The sequence below is a fragment of the Malania oleifera genome, chromosome 7 (genome assembly GCF_029873635.1).
Source record: "Malania oleifera isolate guangnan ecotype guangnan chromosome 7, ASM2987363v1, whole genome shotgun sequence".
NCBI lineage: Eukaryota > Viridiplantae > Streptophyta > Magnoliopsida > Santalales > Ximeniaceae > Malania > Malania oleifera.
In genome coordinates this window covers 75055952-75077956 of record NC_080423.1, presented here as the reverse complement: position 1 = coordinate 75077956, position 22005 = coordinate 75055952, and the positions used below count along the sequence as shown (strand labels likewise).

At 33.6% G+C, this 22005-nt stretch overlaps 1 protein-coding gene across 1 annotated transcript in view; it reads left to right on the top strand.

Annotated features, from left to right (window-relative positions):
• Nucleotides 1-3367: 3367 nt before the first annotated feature.
• Nucleotides 3368-22005, top strand: part of LOC131160895 (uncharacterized) — a 30938-nt gene continuing 12300 nt past the window's right edge. The window contains exon 1 of the mRNA XM_058116770.1: nt 3368-3544. Coding sequence (XP_057972753.1) covers nt 3368-3544 — 177 coding nt within the window. The remainder of the gene's footprint in view (nt 3545-22005) is intronic.

The following is a 22005-nucleotide window of genomic DNA, read 5'->3' as shown; positions in this document are numbered from 1 at the left end:
GCAGCACCATTGTCTGAGCCATCAGCACCTCGGCTAAACATGGATACCATTTATGCAACTGATACGTAGGGCAAGTTGCCAACCGTGATGAGCAGTCTTGGTATGGATATGATTGATTTATTTACATCTCAACTATTGATGTTAGTTATTCACGTGTATGATTATAATTGTTAGCTTTGGTGTATTCCCAAGAGGGGGGTGAATTGGGTATTTAAAAATTAATCCCCTAGGTTCAACCAATCTAGCAAGCAGTATTTCACAAACCTAGGATCTTTCTACGTATTCACATTCCTAATCAAATATTTAAATGATAAACGTAAACATACAGGTGCATAAAGTAAATTGCATAAAATAAAATCAACACCAGATATGTTATCGGGATTCGGCCAACTATGCCTACGTCCTTGCTTTGACTACACCAGCACAAGGATTCCACTAATGCTCACTTAACGGGTGGAGCGGGACCTAATACAACCAGGTCAATTAGCACAGGGCTAACCTCATCCTTTACAAATTCTCCTTGCGAGGCAGAGAAGGCACTAGGTCAAATTCACGGGGCTGATCCCAACCTGATCCTTCCGAACTAGATCAAACCCCCTCAGGCCACACCTGGAAATACAACAGTATTTTTCACAATAAGGTACAGTAATTATACTTTCATGTAAAGCAGATATGTACCCAATACGCGCAATCACATACACATCAACAATGTAGGTAAATGTAAGCTCAGTGATGTGTATTTTTGTGCAAGCAACACTCAACAAGATATGATGGCTAATATGCTCAAAAGTCTTCTAAACAAGCAATACCTTAGAATTTAAGCAAAGCACAAATCAATAGCAAATCAGTATTCCAAATATATTAATCAGATATCCAAACTAGTTCAAGAAGATTTTCTTCAATGAAATAGGCACACTACCAGTTTGAAAATATTTTGCTTGCTTGAAAATATCTTTACACAACCAAAAACAAAACTATTGGACACTTGCAATAACAATGCAAATATCCTAAGCTTACTAGGTTATCCCAACACAAGATTTATAGTATGAAAATCTATAGGATAAACCTAAGCTAAACTCCCCCAAAATAATATCTCAATCACACAAGCAAGTGGGAGTTTTTAGCAATACCTAGTATACACTAGCACAACCAATATACTCTCACAATACTAAAATGTATCAAGGGAATAGAAACTTGAGAGTATTTGGACAAAAAGAGTATTTGAGATAGAGAGGATTTTTGCTAATTATTTTTGGCTAATCTCTTACTAATCTTTACAAATGAACCCATATTTATAGACAGGGGTAAAATTATAACTGTTTGGGACTCATTGGTAATTATTAGAAAAGATTCAAAATGTTTAAACACATTTAACCCAACTTAACCCGATTTTACCACAGTTAAAACAATTTTAACCCGCCGAGGTTCAGGTTGCTAAACCGTGGTTCGGTTGCTCGAAAAGACACAACTTTAAAAGATATTCAAATAAGTTCGGTCACCCGGATTATAGTTCGGTTGCCCAAATCAAAGTCAATAGCCTCTTTTCGTAACTTCGAGTGCCTGATCATATGTTCAGTAGCCTGAACTCGTGTGTTTGGTCACCCAAGGCCTTTTTGAACGTGATGGTTCGGCAGCCCGAGTTGGTGAAAAGCATTCTGACATGGGTTCGGTCGTCTGTGAACGATAGGGCAATACAGGTTTGGTCGCCTGAAGTCTGGTCAAACTGCTAACTTTTCAGCAATTTAAGCGCCCGAGGAGTTTTGAACTCCGAGGGTTCGGTTGCCCAAGCTCTCACAAAATCCCTAATAATATTCAATTTCAGCATAGATTTAATACTCCTATATATTATATGATATGTGTGTGAGTGCTGCGACCTAGAGTCACACTAAGGTCTTTTCAAGGGCCGTTTTAAGATAGTCCCAAAAATCCAGCGTCGGTCGACTGAGGCCCTAAGGTCATTCAGCCCCTATGGTCATTCTACGGTCATTTGAGCTTACAAAATCAACATGAATGACATGCAGAGATTATTACAGACCGATATCCTAATTACTATTACAAACCCATATTGAATTAAAATAAATTACAACATGAAAGAAGTCTTCAGGGTCTTTAGACTTTAAGTCTTCATGTGCCATTAGTTGATCTGCTAATTATATACCTACACACAAACTCGAAAGTCATCAAATACCAAAAGTATTTGTCATTATCAAAATCGGGTATGACCTATCAAGTTAACAATAATGTTGTTCTTAATTTTAACTCTACTTTCAGCATCTACATCCATGGTCAGGTCAGGTCCTGGTGCAGTGAAGAACATGTCGTTGAAGAAGCACCTGGAGAGGACAAAGCATCGGATTCGGATCGACATTAATCCAAGATACACCGCCCCGCTAAAGGATTGGTGCATCGCGTGGACAAGTGAGCTCAGCATTATATGCCGATAGTATGCTCCAGTCACGGCCTTCAGATGGCCGCAGGTGACTCAGGAGTAGTGCATGGTTCTTTACATGCGCATTTTGGTAAGTAATCCCAAACCCTATAAAGTTATTTTAAATTAAATTCTTTTTACTTTTAATATACTAGCCAATTAACAACTATCTAACATTGTAATTGTATTACCTATATATGCAGGAGGAGTTCGATATGGACATCCTCGAGGATGACCATGTGAGGTGGGTGGTCAACGTCCAATTGTGCAATAAATTTAAGAGTTATCACTTGAAAATGCAGGAGCATTTTCGAGCGATGGGAGATGAAGCAGAAGCGCGGCCATACAATAAGATATCCCAAGAGGATTAGGAGGTGGTGTGTCGCCATTTTTGCGACCCACGCTATCAAGTGATGTGTTTGTATTATAATCACAAATTTTTCATAATGATGTCGCTAATAAACCGTCATTACATCTTCCTTGTAGGCCATATGTGAAACAAATGCTGCAAACCGCAGCAAACTCCCTACGACGCATTGCGGTGGATCAAGGTTATTCGTTAATCATCGACAGGTAATTACTGTATATAAAACTAACAGACCATTACATGACATAATACTTATGATGTCTCATTTAATAATGTAGTGTGATCCTGATACTGGCGCAGAGGAGCTGCCACTAGATCTTTATCAGAGAACACACCAACAGCGATCGAGGGAGTTGTGCGAGGGTGCGCAGGACAAACATATAAGTGAAACAAAAGATTTAGTTTATTACTTGATTCAAAACATCAAATGTTGTAGTCTTACTTATTCCTTTTTATCATTTTTATGACTGAAATTAGGCACGGATTGTCAAGCTGAGGGATGCACCTGTTTTAGAGGGAAGTTAGCAAATGACAGATTTTGAGATCACTTCCCAAGTGCGTGGGCAATGAGCATGGGGCTGGGTGAAAGGTATTGGAAGTGGTGCATCGCCCCAACAGCATCATCATCCATGGGTGTGGCGGCTCGTCCAGACATGGAACGAGGGCGTCGAGAGGCCGAGTATCGTGAGTGGGAGATGGCTCGACGGATGCAGATGATGGAAATAGAGAACGCGCAATTGAGAGACACGGTCTCCACCTTCCAAGCCCAGATGCAAGCCATGATGAATAGGCAAGCACAGTTCGAGGAAATGATGCGCCAATCTCGACCAAATGATGCGGGTGGCTCCTCTGATTAGAAGGTATGTATGGTACTTATTGCTTAACATAGTATTTGTGCAAAAGTATTTTATGTGATTATTTGTGTTATAATATAGTGAATTTTTCAATGATTAACGAATACTCATACTAGCTCCTCTAAAGAGCTTTATACGTTATTCTATCTTCGACACTAAAAATCATTAAGCTGAGTGTTAGGGGGTGACAGTAATCGGATAATTTTTTGGGGGCGGGGGGGGGGGGAGATAGCATTATATGTATTCTCTAGGAAAAGTACAAATTCAGGGAAGAACTAAAGTCTCATATTTGGGGTAATTTTTATATTTTGTAGTTATAGATAGTTTGCATGAATCTATCCATTAAATTCAATGACATGACACATATATTTTCAATTAAAGTTTATAATTATTTTTTTTCATCGAATAATATCATTTGTTGATCTTTCTTATTTCAGAAAGTTCCATCAGTGTTGCACTTTTTGGATGCATCATCCTTGTGAAAGCATTTTTTACTTATGGATGTGCCTCTGCATCCTCTCTGTGGATTCAACCTTCTTTTGGATGCATCCTCCTTGTGGATGCATCTTCATATTCGATGCGGCTTCCTTTTGAACGGATGGTCGTTTTGGATGTTTGCTCCTTCTAAATGCATCCTCCTTATGGATTCATCCAACTTTTGGATGTTGTCATTTCTAATTACTTGATATGGTTGCATAATGTGTACATGTCTTTTTTTTTTTTTTTATTGCTATCATAGTTGTAAATCTTGTTTAGTTGGGAAATTTTCATATGATAGATATTCATCTTGTACGGATGATAGCTTTACTTGTTGGATATTCTGAATTTAATGGATACATGTACTACTATTGTGAATTGTTGATTGCCACATGATTGCATGCTAGTCTAGAATGCCTCTTGCATGGCGGATGTAGTTGATGTGTATTGCATGCTGGTAGTGGATATAGGTTCTCGTGTGTGTTGAACTTCTTGTAAATGAATTATTTGAACCTATCAAGTGCAGGTTTTATAGGGAAATGTCCAATTTAGAGACGGCATGCTCTCGAAATTTTGTTAAAATTTTTCCAAAAAAAAAAAACAAGGTACAACGATAATTATGATAAAATAAATGTTAAAATATTTTTGAAAGGATGAGTGAAAGTTAGGAATCATAAGAAATGAGGCAATGTAGGCTTAGTTCATTTAAAGAAGCATTCATTTATATGTTCTTGGTCTGGTAAGCCTAAAGCATTCATTACCGAGCCTAAATTATCGAAAATATTAGAAACACTTCGCTAAGGATTTGAAAATTTGAAAAACACATAAGTTGAATATATACATAACTCAGAGGGAGCATCATCTTCATAATTATTTAAATTAAATGCTCTCATCATCTCATAACGTTCATGTCCAAATGGCTAGATGAATAATAATACTACACTAAACTCAATACTATCCACCGTTCTCTCCCATTTATATTCTAAATTTAATGGATACAAGTACCACTATTGTGAATTTTTGATTGCTACATGATTGCAAGCTAGTCCAGAATCTCTCCTGCATGGCGGATGCAGTTGATGTGTATTGCATGCTGGTAGTGGATATAGGTTCTCTTGTGCCTTGTGTTGAAATTGGTGTGATCCCAAGAGAGGGGTGAATCGGGTTTTAAAATGTTTTTCGCTAATTTAAACAATTACGCCGATTCACTACATATCATATCCCATTCAATGTATACGCGTGTATGTAAAATAAAATTAATAGTGAAAGCAAACATACATGTGTGCAGTATCTTATTTAAATCAAATGTGTGTATGCAAATAATTTTGACATTAAATAAACATTCATACCCATGCTGAAATTAAAGTGCGGGAATTTAAATAAGATAGAGAGAGCGACACCAGATTTGTTATCAAGGTTCGGCCAAACTAGCCTACGTCCCCACCTTGGGCATACCACCCAAGGATTCCACTGTACCTGCTCACTTAACCAATTGGAGCAGAAGCCTTTTACATCCTCTCCTTACGGGGTGAGGAAAACCCCAGTTCAATTTCCGGGTTGAACCGAACCGGTCTCACTTATGGGGCTGAGACTCCCCAGTTCAATTCCGGGCTAAACCCAACCATCACGCCTTACCAAGATGGCGGACCTATCTTTTCTAACCGGGTCTAAGTTAGTCCAGGACTTTCTTAACCGGGTCTAAGTCTATCTGAGACTCTTCACAGGGCAAGTCTCCCTCTTCAGGCCATGCCTAGAATACAAGTATATTTAATAGAATTTGTGTACAAACAAATGCTTCTAAACTAAGTAGGGATGTACAACATTAAAATCTAATATGCACTCTCATATGATTTTGAAATGAAGCTCATATAGAATATGGGTTTTCTCTCAAAATATTTTTCAAGTAAAACTTGAGAGTTTGGAAAATGATTTTCTTTTCTAAAATGATTGACCTTTTCAAATTCAAATCATAAAGGTTACCAAGCAAAAATGAATATATGTTTTAGCCCTTTTTTCAAGAAGCTTTTCAAGCCAATATATATTAATGAATATATGCTCAAAGTTCTAAAATAACCCAAAGAGTTTCTCCAAAAATATACTTCAAGATAAGTAGGAGAAACTAGGATTTTGCTTTCAAAATGATTGAACTTTATAAAATAAAAGGAGAAGCCTCTCAAGCAAGTATATACTAAATTGATATATGCTCAAAGCTCCTTCTTGTATAACCCAAAGAAATTCTCCAAAAAAATGTATTTCAAGATAAGAGTAGGAGAATATTAGGGTTTTCTTCAAAATGATTGACCTTAGTAAAATTAATCCCAAGAAGGAATTCAAGCAAAATATATGAGCAAGAATATTACCCCAACCCTTCAAGACATTATTCACAAGAAATTTCTCCAAAAAATATTTTTTCCAAATGAAAGAATATGGGAGAAATTTAATCTTTGAAAACATGAAAAATAGAAAGGCCTTCAAGTAATATACATATAGAGAATGTTATATGTTCAAGCCGCTTCAAATGGTTTTCAAAAGAAGAGAATAGGGGACATTTTAATCTTTGAAAATGTAACACAAATGAAAAAAGAAGGTCATTAAGCAATATATATGTATATGATATATGCTCAAGCCTCTTCACATAAAACCCCCAAGAATATTTTCTCCCAAAATAATTTTCAAATAAAAAAAAGTATGAGAAAAATGAGAATTTAAAGAACAAATGGGGTATGGAAGTGTGGGAGAATCAAAGAATGATAAACTAAATTAACAAAGGGATTCTCCAACAATTTTCAAGTGTTTGGGGGTTGTATTTATAGGCAAAACCTCCTTGTGACCGTTATATAGCCGTTGGCACCTTAAAATGTATTTTTACTTTCAAAACTAGTCATTTTCGGCCTTTCAGATGCTTTCTCGAGAAGGTTGGTCGACAAAGCTCAAGGTACGGTCGACCAAGGCTTGAAATCCGTGAGTTTCGGTCGACCGTAGTGAAGGTTCGATCGACCAGCGTCGACTTTTCTGCGCGGACACTATTTAGTGTTTTGATCATAACTTTTTCTATACAACTCCAAATTAGACTTTATTAATATTAATAGAAAGGTAAAAGAAAATACCACAACTTTAATGTTACACATTTTAAGATAATGAGTTTTGTTAGAGAAAACATGAAGGGAGTTTTTCTGTTACGGACACATTTCAGTTTTTTAGCCATAACTTTTTCTTTGTAACTCCAATATGGACGTTCTTGGTATCAAACCAAAGCTATGGGAAAATGCCACAATTTTTATGTTGAACATAGTTTTATATGAGATCTAATTGAGTTATAAAATTGCTCATTTCTAACATTCAGTTGACTGGCCGGTTGACTAACCCCTTTGAAAAATTTAGTTTTTGTCTTCTTTTAACTTTAAAACCATTTAAAAACCTTTGTATAAGTTAGAAATTTTATGAAAAGAATTTTTCATGTTATTTGGACGTCTTATGGTCAATCTAAGGTCAGGTAGAGCTTCAATTTTAAATCATGTAAGATGCATGTACATTCAACCATAATTACTATTACAACCCAATAAATAGATAAAGTCTTCGTGTCTTTTGCTCCTCAATGCTCCATGGAATACGCTGATTGGTGTTCTTCTCAGTGCTCTTTACGACTTCCATTTTGCATTCATCACTTGTACTTACAGAAATATAAATTTGTTCACACCCAATTACACAAATGGGATATTGTGGTTTGTCATTATCAAAACAAGGATCGGACTCAAAAAGTCAACAATCTCCCCCTTTTTTATGATGACAAACACAGGAGCAAAATTGAGATTGCCTGATAAGGTTCCCCCTTACGATATGCATAAATTCAAAATGATATTCAAAAACGCTCAATCATAAACATGAAGACTTCACAAATTTTTAAGTTGACAGTTAAGCTTAGTGGTTCAATGCGCAGTTTATGTTTGAAGCTATTTTAACAAAATATTCAAGTTTGTGCATTTGTCGTTTTCCATTTTGAATAACAAAAGGCAGAGAAATAAAAGGGGTTTATAATTTTGCTCAAGAAACATGTCCCCCTTTTGTCATCAGCAAAAGAGCTAAAGCAAAATTTCTTTGAAAAAAATACTATTTAAAGTCCAAAGCCCTTAAAAACTTTTTAAAATAATCATGACACAATGAATTTTTGAAACTAAGTAGTACCTGTCATGATTGGTTTTAAGTTCATAGACAAGAAATAAGATTTAAAAATTATAAGATCATTCTTGCCAAAAAAAATTCCTTTTGGATATTACTAAAAAGTTCTGGGGACAATGCTTGCTGAAAAAGAAACTTTAACATAAGAACTTAAGCAAGCAAAGTTTTTATGGTATACATTCAAGCATGGAGCATTTCACAAATTAACTAGAAATAAATGCAACCATATTGATTCAAAAATATCATACAATTTAATTGCAAGATCATATGGCAAAACCTAAATTGACTTGTGGCTAAATAACATATTTTCATTTAAGATTTTCAATACAATCATCATACTTTAATCTACATGCCACCGAAAATTTAATATATATCTAAGAAAAAGAATGGGTGAGCACAACAAGATGAAAATTTAAGTTCAAAAGGTCCCCCTATCAATTTCAATACGAGCTTAGATGCTGTGAACTACTTATACTAATACAAATTGTGAAAATTCATTAAATAGTATAAGCAACAATTTAAGCAAATATACTAGATGATAATTAGGCAATTTTCAACAAGCAACCAGTATAATCAATCCTATAGGATACACATGCACCGGAAGATTGAAATAAAGTCCTCAAAAGTATTTGTACATGCCAAGAACAATCCATATCGAAGTATAATTCAATGAAGGACTAGATATGATGCTCAAGGTACCAAGAAAAACTTTAGGACTCAAAAACAAAAACAATGAGGCACATAAGTCCATGAGGTAGGTGATTTTAATCATTTTCTTGAGGACGGGGCTTAAGCTCCCCCTTGTATATTTGCATGCATAAATGAGTGCATTTTCAAACAAGGATGATGTTCATTTAAAGTGCAATCATCATATATTCATCCTCCAAGGGATTTCAGCATGTAGCAAATATTAGGCGTTCAACACACAAGCATAACATATTGCATATCTATTCAATGCACAATAACCAATCAAGGCTATACTCAAAAATTATGCAATAGGGGTTCAAAAAGGATGACACAACTCAAAACACACTGAGCGTGCGCAAAATGAAAAACTCCCCCTAAGTCATGCAAATTCCTTAGTCAATGGACCATCATCAAAATATAGGACGTTCAATTTAAAAGGGAGGATGCTCTACCATTTGGGTCCGGAGTAAAAGTACATAATCCAAAGAATTTGACCAAATGGTGTCCATGAACTAAGTTTATCCTAAGACACAAACTACATGTGTACATGTCATCAAAATATATAGCGGTTTGGATTTTACATGTACTAACCTATGCAATTACTGTGTATCCTAGGAAGGGAAATGTGTTGCTTATACTAATCAAAAATTGATTTCACTAAGTATACCAGACTGTATAAGAGGTCCTTTTAATGCAACTATACTAGTTATCTTTTAAGGCATTTTATCACATGTTCAGTATAGTCTTCCCTATATGTTATTGTGCATGCGTTTTTAACTACGAATGAAAATAAATATTCATTTATCATTCACTCATCCTTTCAAAAACATTTGGGCATGCAATAACTAATTATCTTGATACATGGTTTTATTTTTGGGAAAAATTCTACCAAAATTTCAGCAGCATTTCGTCTGTAAATTGGACTTTCTTACCATTTTTCCATGTACCTGAAACCTAATAGATTCAAGCAAGTAATATAAAATAATTTGCATCATGCAGATACCGTTTAGTTAAAGGCATGCGAAAACCTATATCCACTACCAACATGCAATTCTCATCAACAGCATCTACCATGCAGAAGGCATTTCTAAACTAAGCATACAATCGGGTAGTTCAATCAATATATCAAATAAAATATAAACTATATATTAAACAATGCAAGCATTTAACAAGCACAAAATAGTGGCATTTAGCTCAGCCAATAGATTTTAACAAAAAAATTTTGCTCCCCCTCAGTTATGCAATCAAAGAATTTCATATTCAATAATAGTATTTGGCATAACAAAATTTTCAAATATGGGATGAGCTTTAAGTTCCATTGTGAATTTAAGGCTATATGATATATATATAATATTAATTTCCTAAACTTTAAACCTGTGTGATGGACAAGTCATGCTATATTCAAGAGTTTTAAACTTTAAGTATATATAGCATCATGAATCTTATAGTAATTAAAACTATTTTGTCCATTTAAAGGATATTCACTCAAACATGCATTTTCTAAAATTGACCAATCATGATGATATATTAAGCATAGATTGGACATATCACTTTAGTTTTCATATAGGCATGCTATTCAACAGATCTTAATAAAGCAATAGTGTATTCTAAAATTTGAAATTTTAAGCACAAAATACTATTTAGAGATTTAAAGCATTATATTCCCTTTATATATTATATTCTAATAAAGATCTTATAAGAAAAAAAATCCTTTTAAAAAACACCTCATAAGATGGTATGCAATCATCACAAGATTCACATAGTAAGAATAAACATAAAACATACAGCATGTGAATCAAGCATCAAATAATGTAGAAGGAGGAAGATATACCTTTCCAGTTTACTCCTTCTTAATCGATTAAGCTCATTGTGGCTTTCACCTCTCTCTCGATTTTTCTACATTTTTCAGATATTCCCAAAAACTTTAGTACTACAACAAGACATGAACTTTTCAATAACATTAGTAGCTAAGACAAAGTAAAAGTATGCATGACACTCAAATGATATGCATTAAGTTAAAGTCATACATTTTCAAATCATTTTCAGATTTTGGGAAACATGCAATTTTAAAAACAATTTTCTATGGGATATGATATCATGTACGAAGCACATTCCAAAACCTCCAATCAATCGATTTTACAATGATATTTTCAATAAACACATAGTAAAATCTACACAGTGAAAACAATGGAGAATTTGTAAAGTGCTGACCCTTAAAATTGGGATACACCGAAAAGTTGAGCCGTTGTGATCTTTAGCATAAGCAGTTAAGCCTTTTGCAACGAGGCTCTGATACCAATATTTGGAATTGGTGCGATCCCTAGAGGGGGGTGAATTGGGTTTTAAAATATTTTTCACTAATTTAAACAATTACGCCGACTCGCCACATATCATATCCCATTCAATGTATAAGTGTGTATGTAAAATAAATTTAACAGTGAAAGCAAACATACACGTGTGCAGTATCTTATTTAAATCAAATGTGTGTATGCAAATAATTTTGACATTAAATAAACATTCATATACATGCTGAAATTAAAGTGCAGGAATTTAAATAAGATAGAGAGAGCGACACCAGATTTGTTATCGAGGTTCGGCAAAACTAATCTACGTCTCTGCCTTGGGCATACCTCCCAAGGATTCTGTTATACCTGCTCACTTAATTGGGCGGAGCAGAAGCCTTTTACATTCTCTCCTTACGGGGCGAGGAAAACCCCAGTTCAATTTTTGGGCTGAACCGAATCGGTCTCACTTACGGGGCTGAGACTCCCCAATTCAATTTCGGACTGAACCCAACCATCATGGCTTACCAGGATGGCACACCTATCTTTCCTAACTGGGTCTAAGCCAGTCCGGGACTTTCTTAACTGGGTCTAAGTCTATCCGAGACTCTTCACAGGGCGAGTCTCCCTCTTTAGGCCGTGCCTGGAATACAAATATATTTAATTGAAGTTGCGTACAAACAAATGCTTCTAAACTAAGCAGGGATGCACAACATTAAAATCTAATATGCACTCTCATATGATTTTGAAATGAAGCTCATGTAGAGTATGAGTTTTCTCTCAAAATATTTTTCAAGTAAAACTTGAGAGTTTGGAAAATGATTTTCTTTTCTAAAATGATTGACCTTTTCAAATTCAAATCATAAAGGGTACCAAACAAAAATGAATATATGCTTTAGCCTTTTTTTCAAGAAGCTTTTCAAGCCAATATATATTAATGAATATATGCTCAAAGCTCTTAAATAACCCAAAGAGTTTCTCCAAAATTATACTTCAAGATAAGTAGGAGAAACTAGGATTTTGCTATCAAAATGATTGACCTTTATAAAATACAAGGAGAAGCCTCTCAAGCAAGTATATACTAAATTGATATATGCTCAAGGCTCCCTCTTGTATAACCCAAAGAAATTCTCCAACAAATTTATTTCAAGATATGAGTAGGAGAATATTAGGGTTTTCTTCAAAATGATTGACCTTTGTAAAATTAATCCCAAGAAGGCATTCAAGCAAAATATATGAGCAAGAATATTACCCCAACCCTTCAAGACATTATTCACAAGAAATTTCTCTAAAAAATATTTTTTCAAATAAAAGAATATGGGAGAAATTTAACCTTTGAAAACATGAAAAATAGAAAGGCCTTCAAGTAATATACATATAGAGAATGTTATATGCTCAAGCCTCTTCAAATATAACCCCAAAAATATTTTCCCCAAAAATGGTTTTCAAAAGAAGAGAATAGGGGACATTTTAATCTTTGAAAATATATCACAAATGAAAAAATAAAGCCATCAAGCAATATATATGTATATGATATATGCTCATGCCTCTTCACATAAAACCTCCAAGAATATTTTCTCCCAAAATGATTTTCAAATAAAAGAAAAGTAGGAGAAAAATGAGAATTTAAAGAAAAAATGGGGTATAGAAGTATGGGAGAATCAAAGAATGATAAACTAAATTAACAAAGGGATTCTCCAACAATTTTCAAGTGTTTTGGGGTTGTATTTATAGGCAAAAACCCCTTGTGACCGTTATATAGTCGTTGGGACCTTAAAATGTATTTTATAGTGAAAACCAGCCATTTTTAGGCCGTTGGGACACTTTCCCAAGAAGTTCGGTCGACCAAGCTCAAGGTACGGTCGACCGAGGCTTGAAATCCGTGAGTTTCGGTCGACTGTAGTGAAGGTTCGGTCGACCGGCCTCGACTTTTCTATGCAAACACTATTCATCGTTTTGACCATAACTTTTTCTATGCAACTCCAAATTGGATGTTCTTAATATCAATAGAAAGGTAAGAGAAAAGACCATAACTCTTATGTTGTACATATTTTAAGATAATTAGTTTTGTTTTAAGAAAAATGTCCATCAATGAGACAGAAGAAACATGAAGGGAGTTTTTCTGTTACGGACACGTTTCAGTGTTTTAGCCATAACTTTTTCTTTGTAACTCCAATTTGGACGTTCTTGGTATCAAACCAAAGCTATGGGAAAATGCCACAATTTTTATGTTGAACATAGTTTTATATGAGATCTAATCAAGTGAGAAAATTGCTTATTTCTAACATTTGGTTGACTGGCCGGTTGACTGACCCCTTTGAAAAATTTAGTTTTTGCCTTCTTTTAACTTTAAAATCATTAAAAAAAACCTTTGTATAAGTTAGAAATTTTATGAAAAGAATTTTTCATGTTAGTTGGATGTCCTATGGTCAATCTAAGGTCAGGTAGAGTTTCAATTTTAAATCATGTAAGATGCATGCACATTCAACCCTAATTACTATTACAACCCAGAAAATAGATAAAGTCTTTGTGTCTTCTGCTCCTCAATGCTCAATGGAATACGCCGATTGGTGTTCTTCTCAGTGCTCTTTACGGCTTCCATTTTTCATTCATCACTTGTACTTACAAAAATATAAACCTGTTCACACTCAGTTACACAAGTGGGATACTGTGGTTTGTCATTATCAAAACAGGGATCGGACTCAAAAAGTCAACACTTTGAACTTCTTATAAAGGACTTATTTGAACCTATCAAGTGTAGGTTTTATGGGAAAATTTCCAATTTACAGACGGCATGCTGCCGAAATTTCGTTAAAATTTTTTCAAAAAAAAAACTACGTACAACGATAATTATGTTAATATGAATGTCCAAATATTTTTGAAAGGATGAGTGAAAGTTAGGAATCATAAGAAATGAGGTAATGTAGGCTTAGTTCATTTAAAGAAGCATTCACTTATATGTTCTTGGTCCGGTAAGCCTAAAGCATTCATTGTCAAGCCTAAATCATTGAAAAAATTAGAAACACTTGGCTAAGGATTTGAAAATTTGAAAAAGGCATAAGTTAAATATATACATAACTCGGAGGAAGCATCATCTTCATAATTATTTAAATTAGACGCTCTCATCATCTCATAACGTTCATGTCCAAATGTCTAGATAAAACACAATATTACACTGAACTCAATACTATCCACCATTCTCTACTATTTATATTCTGAATTTAATGGATACATGTACTGCTATTGTGAATTGTTGATTGCTACATGATTACATGCTAGTCTGGAATGCTTCCTGCATGACAGATGCAGTTGATGTGTATTGCATGCTGGTAATGGATATAGGTTCTTGTGTGCCTTGAACTTCTTATAAATGACTTATTTGAACCTATCAGGTGCAGGTTTTATGGGAAAATGTCCAATTTACAAACGACATGCTGCCGAATTTTCGTTAAATTTTTTCCCAAAAAAAAAAACCTTGTATAACGATAATTATGATAAAATGAATGTTAAAATATTTTTGAAAGGATAAGTGAAAGTTAGGAATCATAAGAAATGAGACAATATAGGCTTAGTTCATTTAAAGAAGCTTTCATGTATATGTTCTTGGTTCGGTAAACCTAAAGCATTCATTGCCGAGCCTAAATCACTGAAAATATTAAAAACACTTGGCTAAGGATTTAAAAATTTCAAAAAGGCTTAAGTTGAATATATACATAACTCAGAGGGACCATCATCTTCATAATTATTTAAATTAAATGTTCTCATCATCTCATAACGTTCATGTACAAATTCCTAGATGAATAACAATCCTACACTAAACTCAATACTATCCACTGTTCTCTGCTATTTATATTTTTAATTTAATGGATACATGTACTATTGTTGTGAATTGTTGATTGCTACATGATTGCATGCTAGTCTAGAATATCTCCTACATGGCGGATGCAGTTGATGTGTATTGCATGCTGGTAGTGGATATAGGTTCTCGTGTGTCTTGAACTTCTTATAAATGACTTATTTGAACCTATGAGGTGCAGGTTTTATGGGAAAATGTCCAATTTATAGACGGCATGCTGCCGAAATTTCATTAAAATTTTTTGCAAAAAAAAAAACTTATGTACAACGATAATTATGATAAAATGAATGTTAAAATATTTTTGAAAGGATGAGTGAAAGTTAGGAATCATAAGAAATAAGGCAATGTAGGCTAAGTTCATTTAAAGAAGCATTCATCTATATATTTATAGTCCGGTAAGCCTAAAGCATTCATTGTCGAGCCTAAATCATTGAAAATATTAGAAACACTTGGCTAAGGATTTGAAAATTTGAAAAAGGCTTAAGTTGAATATATACATAACTCAGAGGGATCATCATCTTCATAATTATTTAAATTAAATGCTCTCATCATCTCATAACGTTCATGTCCAAATGCCTAGATGAATAACAATGCTGCACTAAACTCAATACTATCCACTGTTCTCTGCTATTTATATTCTGAATTTAATGGATACATGTACCACTGTTGTGAATTGTTGATTGCTATATGATTGCATGCTAGTCTAGAATGCCTCCTACATGGCGGATGTAGTTGATGTGTATTGCATGCTGGTAGTGGATATAGGTTCTCGTGTGCCTTGAATTTCTTATAAATGACTTATTTAAACCTATCAGGTGCAGGTTTTATGGGAAAATGTCCAATTTATAGACCGCATGCTGCCAAAATTTCGCTAAAATTTTTCCCAAAAAAAAAAAATCATGTACAATGATAATTATGATAAAATGAATGTTAAAATATTTTTGAAAGATGAGTGAAAGTTAGGAATCATAAGAAATGAGACAATGTAGGCTTAGTTCATTTAAAGAAGCATTCATTTATATATTCTTGGTCCGATAAGCCTAAAGCATTCGTTGCCGAACCTAAATCATTGAAAATATTAGAAACACTTGACTAAGGATTTAAAATTTTGAAAAAGACATAGGTTGAATATAAACATAATTCAAAAGGAGCATCATCTTCATAATTATTTAAATTAATTACTCTCATCATCTTGTAATGTTCATGTCCAAATGCCTAGATGAATAACAATACTACACTGAACTCAATACTATCCACCGTTCTCTGCTATTTATATTCTGAATTTAATGATTACATGTACCACTGTTGTGAATTTTTGATTGCTCATGATTGCATGCTAGTCTAGAATGATTGCATGCTAGTCTAGAATGTCTCCTGCATGACGGATGCAGTTGATGTGTATTGCATGCTGGTAGTGGATATAGGTTCTTGTATGCCTTGAACTTCTTATAAATGACTTATTTGAACCTATCAGGTGCAGATTTTATGGCAAAATGTCCAATTTACAGACGATATGCTGCCGAAATTTCGTTAAAATTTTTTCAAAAAAAAAAAACCATGTGCAACGATAATTATCATAAAATGAATGTTAAAATATTTTATAAAAGGATAAGTGAAAGTTAGGAATCATAAGAAATGAGACAATGTAGGCTTAGTTCATTTAAAGAAGCATTCATTTATATATTCTTGGTCCGGTAAGCCTATAGCATTCATTGTTGAGCCTAAATCATTGAAAATATTAAAAACACTTGGCTAAGGATTTGAAAATTTAAAAAAGGCATAAGTTGAATATATACATAACTCAGAGGGAGCATCATCTTCATAATTATTTAAATTAAATGCTCTCATCATCTCATAACGTTCATGTCCAAATGTCTAGATGAATAACAATGCTACACTGAACTCAATACTATCCACCGTTCTCTACTATTTATATTCTGAATTTAATGGATACATGTACCACTGTTGTGAATTTTTGATTGCTCATGATTGCATGCTAATCTAGAATGCCTCCTGCATGACGGATGCAGTTGATGTGTATTGCATGTTGGTAGTGGATATAGGTTCTCGTGTACCTTGAACTTCTTATAAATGACTTATTTGAACCTATCAGGTGCAGGTTTTATGAGAAAATGTCCAATTTACAGACAGCATGCTGCCGAAATTTCGTTAAAATTTTTTCAAAAAAAAAAACCATTTGCAACGATAATTATCATAAAATGAATGTTAAAATATTTTTAAAAGGATGAGTGAAAGTTAGGATCATAAGAAATGAGACAATGTAGGCTTAGTTCATTTAAAGAAGCATTCATTTATATATTCTTGGTCCTATAAGCCTATAGCATTCATTGCTAAGCCTAAATCATTAAAAATATTAAAAACACTTGGCTAAGGATTTGAAAATTTGAAAAAGACATAAGTTGAATATATACATAACTCAGAGGGATCATCATCTTCATAATTTTTTAAATTAAATGCTCTCATCATCTCATAACGTCCATGTCCAAATGCCTAGATGAATAACAATGCTACGCTGAACTCAATACTATCCACCGTTCTTTGCTATTTATATTCTGAATTTAATGGATACATGTACCACTGTTGTAAATTGTTGATTGCTACATGATTGCATGCTAGTCTAGAATGCCTCCTGCATGACGGATGCAGTTGATGTCTATTGCATGCTAGTAGTGGATATAGGTTCTTGTGTGCCTTGAACTTCTTATAAATGACTTATTTGAACCTATCAGGTACAGGTTTTATGGGAAAATGTCCAATTTACAGAAGGCATGCTGCCGAAATTTCAATAAAATTTTTTTGAAAAAAAAAAACTATGTGCAATGATAATTATGATAAAATGAATGTTAAAGTAATAACCTTACTCTTGTTTATATGTATGTTACAAAAGATTGGAGTCATTCTAAGCATTTTCTTTGCAACAAAATTACTAGCAAACTTAATATGTATGTTATTTTGTATGTATATATATAAATATGCGTGCATGGATTATCATTATCTCTTAAATTATGAGTAACTTATTCTTTCATTTCCTTTCATTTTTCTCAATTTCCTTCAAAACCTTTCGAAATGCATCTATCTAAAAGGAGAAGCATGTAATGAAACATGACTCCTATTTTAAGTCCTCTCCTATTTGAAGTCATATGCACATATCCCCTTCTATTCAACTTATCTGATTTCTCCAAAAACTGATTTATTTTTTAGGATGGCAAATTGATTAAGAAGAATACAAATTAAATAATTAATTAATGTAATTTTTAAAGACGTAATTAAAACCTGCTCGTAAGCACCTAAGCTTATAAAAAGGGTAACAGAGGACTCATATATTATACATAAATTTATTTAATTGGAGATTAGGGTAAAAGGACAGACTAACCTCATGTCCTAAAAAATTAATCAACTATTTGAAAGGTCTTAAACACCATCATATAAAAAAATTATAAAATAATTTTCATGACTAAACATGCCTAAAAGACTTTAAACACTATCACAAAAAAAAAAAAAAAAAGATAAAACAACCTCCATAACTAAAGGTATCTCAATATTAAGATAATAATTACACGTATGGTTAATGAACATTATCAAATTCTCAATAGCTGATTCAGCTGCTTTGACATTTTCTATTATTGGTGTTCTCTTCAGTTTTTTTGTTGATTTGTTGGCTGGACACTATTTTTATTGCCTTGTTGGTTTCCTGTTTTGGGTCTTCCTGCACTTTTGTATCCTTAGGTTTTCGACTTGAGCTTTGTTTATTAATGAATTCACTCAGTTTTACCTTTCGAAAAATTAAAAGGTAATTACACATAATATATATATAAAGTTGCAAGTATAGTTATGTGTGTATCTTCTCATGGTTATTCAAAGACCCTTTCATCCCTTCGACTTTATAGGCTACCTTTTAAGTGTGCAACTCAATGGAAATATGGGAACTTAGTGTTTTGCTTTAAATACAGATATTATTTTTTTCATTATTAATATTACTACCGTACAAATTGTGTAATATGTATGACTATGAAATCTTTGCGAATTTGTTATATCATATAATTATTTTCCTTGATTATACTGAGCGCTAGCTCTTCTACATTTGTATACTAATTTTTTTTAATGACTCTTAATTTGTAGGATTCGCGGCTGTCATAACATCAGTACAATGTCATGCTTGTATGCACTACAGTCATCAGATGCAACTTTTGACTAATTCTTTGTAATTTTTATTGTTATTTGAACAAATGAAATTTTTGTATTTTAATTTGAATTTGTACTAGTATTTGTATTTGAATTTTGAAATAATTTTTGTTATCTAAACATATGTTATTTCTTTATTTTAATTGAATTTGTATTTAAATTCAAAATTTTGAATGATTTACGAATGTTAGCTTTGGTGCAACCCCAAGAGGGGGGGTGAAATGGGTATTTAAAATTTATTGCTTAGGTCAATCTACTAATCAACAGTATTACACAAGCCTAAGGTCAATCTAGTGCATGTAAAATAAATCAATGCAAATATACAATGGAATTTAAACTACAATAGAAATTTAATCAAGCATGCACAATAAAATAGTAAAGGAGACGACACCCAGAAATGTTATCGAGGTTTGACCAAATTGTCTACGTCCCCGCCTTGACTAATAAGCACAAGGATTACGACTATAGGCTCACTTAGCGAGTGGAGCGGCACCTAAACAACCAGGTCAATTAGCATAGGGCTGACCTCAACCTTTACAATTAGGTCAATTAACACATGGTTGACTTCAACTGACACAATCTTTACCGGGCTGGATTACTGCTCCCTCAAGACACGTCTAGAAATACAATAGTAATTTCTCAATTCAAATGGTACAGTGATTGTGCTTTCATGTAAAGCAGATATGTACCTAGTTGCGCACAGTATAATCAATACACTACCAAAAGATAGGATTTGATAAGCTCAATGTAGTCTAAGTGTCTACTCTCAAATAATTATATGAGCAATGTAATAAGTGCGTGAGAGTGCAAATGATATGATCTTTGTAACACACAATATATTCAATCACAATGCACAAGTAAAGATCACAAGCACACTTCAAATATCTCAACCAATATTTTTGTCAATATAACCCCACAAGAGATATTCAAAAATGGTTTGCAAAATTTATTTGATCTTTGTATCAAGATAAAAAGATATAGCAACAAAGATCTTCAATATGCTAACAAATATCTCAAAATAATTTTTCTCAAGATAAATCACAAGAGATATTTGAAATTTGTTTGTAAAATATTTAATCTTTGTACCAAGATAATATTATCAATCAAAAGGTGCAATAACAAAGATCTTCACAAGTAAAATATCCCAAAAGTATTTTTCTCAAAAATAAGCATATAGGATATTTGAAAATGGTTCGTAAAAATTTATTTCACAAACAAAAGCAATTCGAACTCTTGAGTATTGCAATGATGATGCAAAACTCACAAGCTCTACAAAGTTTTCCTATGGAGGACTTATTAATGAAGTCTCCTAGAAAAAACTTCAAGCTTACTCTCAAATAAAAATACATATATATCAATCAACTAGAACAAACGAGAGAATAAGCTAAACTAGATACTCACAATAGCACTCTTACTTAGCAAGATTTGCAATGAGGATTAGTAAGAATGGAAAAATGAAGCTTGGAAGTGAGAAATAAAGCTTTTGAGAATCATAGGATATTTGCTAATTGTTTTTGCTAATCTCTGTCTAATTATTCCAAATGAGGGGGTATATATAGACTTCCCCCAAAATATAACCGTTTAAGATACACTTGGAATTATTAGGAAAGTTTTAATACAATTTAATTATTTTAACCCCATTTAAAAAGTTAACCACGGTAAAAAATTAGGGGCAACCCGAGAGGTCCGGTCGACCGAAGTTCATATGGTTCGGTTGACCGAGCCAAATTTGAACTACAGGGTCGGTCGACCAAGAAGAGCGATTTTTCCAAACAGCGCAATTCGATCAACAGGGAAGAAATGAACTAGATGGTTCGATCAACCAGACAGTTGGGGCATCTCCCGAGGACCCTCAGTCGACCAGAGCATTGGCGTTCATTTTGGGCTCGATCGACTAGGAGGCCAAAGTGTTGACTCAAAGGCAGTTCGGTCAACCGGGTGTAAATGAACTATATGAGTTCGGTCGACCGGACTGTGGTCAAACTGTTGACCTGGTCCGGGTTCGGTCGACCGGGAGGAAATGAATTGTGAAGTACGATCGACCGAATGCGCCTATTTCGAGCATTTTAGTCATGTTTAAGCATGCAAACACCCAATTCAAATGACCATTCATAAATATGCATGTGTGAGTATCCTAGGGTCATATTTAGGTCCTTTTTAGTTCGAGGACACTAAAAAATCCGGTGTCGGTCGACCGAAGGGTGTTCCCTAAGGTCTATCTATGGTCACGAGCTTATCGATCCTACCATGCAAGTAAGGCATTAATTATTACAAATCATTTCCTATTTACTATTACAGACTCAATATGATAAATATAAATTACATTGAATACACATTTTGAATCTTCGTCTTCTACAAATCCATGTGCGTGCACCATATGATACGTTTGATTGGTCCTACACACAAACTCATCAAACCATTAAATACTAGAGTATTTGTCATAATCAAAACAAGATATGACCCATAGGGTCAACAACGAATTTTGTAGTAATTAAGGTTTCAGTTTATGTATTTGAAAATGTAATTACAGAATTTTATATAATTAAAAAAATTAGAATTAAAGGTTTTTTTAATTTTTCTAATTATTAGTGAAGGATTCAAATTCATCACTAATAGCATACTATTAGTGCCGAATTTGAATCCTTCACTAATGCCCTTACTATTAGTGACAAATT